The following is a 3,438-nucleotide window of genomic DNA, read 5'->3' on the forward strand; positions in this document are numbered from 1 at the left end:
TAATTTTCGACGTGAAGGTCCAATAACAGAGCTACGTATTGAGTAGATTTTATTTAACTGTTTGGATAATCACAGTATTCGAATACATTTACTTGATTTGCAGGTAAATGTTCAAGTAATGTTTCATTTTCCACAGAGAGAGAGAGAGAGAGAGAGAGAGAGAGAGAGAGAGAGAGAGAGAGAGAGAGAGAGAGAGAGAGAAAACTATCTTCTGAAGATCTTATGAATGCTTTCACCCCACCCAGGTGGACTGAGGATTACCTCGTGGAGGCCCTCATATTTTGATGGCGTATATTTTGACAGAACAATGACCACTCGCGTCTAGTTTTCTCTCTTTTTCTCTCTTTCCCTTCTTCCACCTTACCTTTGACCAACAACAGTCATCTAACAACTAGGTACTTAATAGACTGCTCAGGTCAAAGGAGGGATATAAGATTTTTTGGGAACGCGCCCTTCTGCCCGTTCTCGTCACGTTCAGAAGAGAGAGAGAGAGAGAGAGAGAGAGAGAGAGAGAGAGAGAGAGAGAGAGAGAGAGCCTTTTGAAGGGCATATAGTTACCTGCCCGTCAACACAATTATTAATTCTCTTACGAGGCAGAACCTGTATTCCTAAAAGTTCAGTGCCAAGTTAATATATAACAACCGAGGTTCCTCCAGTCTGACGAAACAAAGGTATTTTTCAAAAGTTTTCAACACTTAAATGGAACAAACATATTAGAATTTCTCCACATTTAATTCTAAAAAACATTTCAGACCTCTAAACGTTCCAGAACGAAAGCAAGCATCAAAATGAGCACGGGTGGAAATTCCATTTCATCAAAACATCTTGTCAAAGCGATTGTTAGGATATATTTCAACACAATTCTAAAACATATCCTACCATCTTATCCCGCATTTCGTCTGTCTCTGTCTCGGAATATCCTTCCACCATCATTCCTGTTGCTTTTCCTTTCACCATCAATGCTGTTGCTTTTCCTTCCACCCTCATTCCTGTTGCTTTTCCTTCCACCATCATTCCTATTGCTCTTCCTTCCACGCTCATTCCTGTTGCTTTTCCTTCCACCATCATACCTGTTGCTTTTCCTTCCACCATCATTCCTGTTGCTCTTCCTTCCACTCTCATTCCTGTTGCTTTTCCTTCCACCATCATACCTGTTGCTTTTCCTTCCGCCATCATCATTCCTGTTGTTTTTCCTTCCACCCTCATTTCTGTTGCTTTCCTTCCACCCTCATTCCTGTTGCTTTTCCTTCCACTCATTCCTGTTCTTTTTCATTCCACCCTCATTCCTGTTGCTATTCCTTCCACTCTCATTCCTGTTACTTTTCCCTCCACCCTCATTCCTGTTGCTATTCCTTCCACTCTCAGTCATGTCACTTTTCCCTCCACCCTCATTCCTATTGTTTCTCTTTCCACCCTCATTTCTTTTGTTTTTTCTTTCACCCTCATTCCTGCTGCTTTTCCTTCCACCACCATTCCTATTGCTTTTCCTTCCACCCTCATTCCTGCTGATTTTCCTTCCACCACCATTCCTATTGCTTTTCCTGCCACCCTCATTCCTGTTGCTCTTCCTTCCACCCTCATTCTTGTTGCTTTTCCTTCCATCCTCATTGCTGTTGCTTTTCCTTCCATCCTCACCTGTTGCTTTTCCTTTCACCCTCATTCCTGTTGCTTTTCCTTCCACACTCATTCCTATTGCTTTTCCTTCCACCCTCATTCCTGTTGCTTTTCCTTCCACCCTCTTTCCTGTTGCTTATCCTCCCACCCTCATTGCTGTTGCTTTTCCTTCCACCATCATTCCTGTTGCTTTTCCTCCCACTCTCATTTCTGTTGCTTTTCCTTCCATCCTCATTGCTGTTGCTTTTCCTTCCACACTCATTCCTATTGCTTTTCCTCCCAATCTCATTCCTGTTGCTTTTCCTTCCGCCATCATTCCTGTTGCTTTTCCTTCCACCCTCATTCCTGTTGCTTTTCCTTCCACCCTCATTCCTGTTGCTTTTCCTTCCACCCTCATTCCTGTTCCTTTTCCTTCCACCCTCATTCCTGTTCCTTTTCCTTCCACCCTCATTCCTGTTGCTTTTCCTTCCACCCTCATTCCTGTTGTTTTTCCTTCCACCCTCATTGCTGTTCCTTTTCCTTCCACCCTCATCCCTGTTGCTTTTCCTTCCACCCTCATTCCTGTTGCTTTTCCTTCCACCCTCATTCCTGTTGCTTTTCCTTCCACCCTCATTCGTGTTGCTTTTCCTTCCCTCATTCCTGTTGCTTTTCCTTCCACCCTCATTCGTGTTCCTTTTCCTTCCACCCTCATTCCTGTTGCTTTTCCTTCCACCCTCATTCCTGTTGCTTTTCCTTCCGCCCTCATTCCTGTTGCTTTTCCTTCCACTCTCATTCCTGTTCCTTTTCCTTCCACCCTCACTGCTGTTGCTTTTCCTTCCACCCTCATTCCTGTTGCTTTTCCTTCCACCCTCATTGCTGTTGCTTTTCCTTCCACCCTCATTCGTGTTGCTTTTCCTTCCACCCTCATTCGTGTTGCTTTTCCTTCCACCCTCATTCCTGTTGCTTTTCCTTCAGCCCTCATTCCTGTTGCTTTTCCTTCCACCCTCATTCCTGTTGCTTTTCCTTCCACCCTCATTCCTGTTGCTTTTCCTTCCGCCATCATTCCTGTTCCTTTTCCTTCCACCCTCATTCCTGTTGCTTTTCCTTCCACCCCCATTCCTGTTGACTTTCCTTAAACCCCCATTCCTGTTGCTTTTCCTTCCACCCTCATTCCTGTTCCTTTTCCTTCCACCCACATTCCTGTTGCTTTTCTTTCCACCCCCGTTCCTGTTGCTTTTCCTTCCACCCCCATTCCTGTTGCTTTTCCTTCCACCCTCATTCCTGTTCCTTTTCTTTCCACCTTCATTCCTGCTGCTTTTCTTTCCACCCTCATTCCTGTTACTTTTCCTTCCACCCTCATCCCTGCTGTTTTTCCCTCCACCCTTATTCCTATTGCTTTTCCTTCCACCCTCATTCCGGTTGCTTTTCCTTCCACCCTCATTCCTGTTGCTTTTCCCTCCACCCTCATTCCTGATGCTTTTCCTTCCACCTTTATTCCACTGCCTCGCTTTCCATTTCTTCCAACTCAAAAAGGATCCTTACCCAGCTTGTATTTCCTGCTCTTCCTTGATCCTTGCTCTTGACTAATTTGAAACTCGTCGTCTGCTTCTACTTAAAACAGACTCTTAGTTACCAAAGGAGAAACATTACTTCCCCCATCGCATCATTGCAGAATAATCCTTACTAAGTGAGCTTCTTGTGTTATTTTAAATGGGGCTACAAGGGAATATCCCGTTACCTTTCTCATGTTTTGTTCGCCTATTCTTGAGACTTGCTTCATTTATTGATTTACTGTAAATCAATACAAAAAAAAAAAAAACACATTAAACGCGATAGATTTTGAGT

General features: G+C 43.9%; 1 protein-coding gene across 1 annotated transcript; it reads right to left on the reverse strand.

The window, feature by feature from the left end:
• Window positions 1-1,750: 1,750 nt before the first annotated feature.
• On the reverse strand, window positions 1,751-2,653 carry LOC136847959 (circumsporozoite protein-like). Its single transcript, XM_067119979.1, has one exon. The coding sequence runs from the start codon at window positions 2,651-2,653 to the stop codon at window positions 1,751-1,753; it is 903 nt and encodes a 300-aa protein (XP_066976080.1).
• Between the last annotated feature and the right edge of the window lie 785 nt (window positions 2,654-3,438).

Source organism: Macrobrachium rosenbergii, chromosome 18, assembly GCF_040412425.1.
Source record: "Macrobrachium rosenbergii isolate ZJJX-2024 chromosome 18, ASM4041242v1, whole genome shotgun sequence".
Taxonomy (NCBI): Eukaryota; Metazoa; Arthropoda; class Malacostraca; order Decapoda; family Palaemonidae; genus Macrobrachium; species Macrobrachium rosenbergii.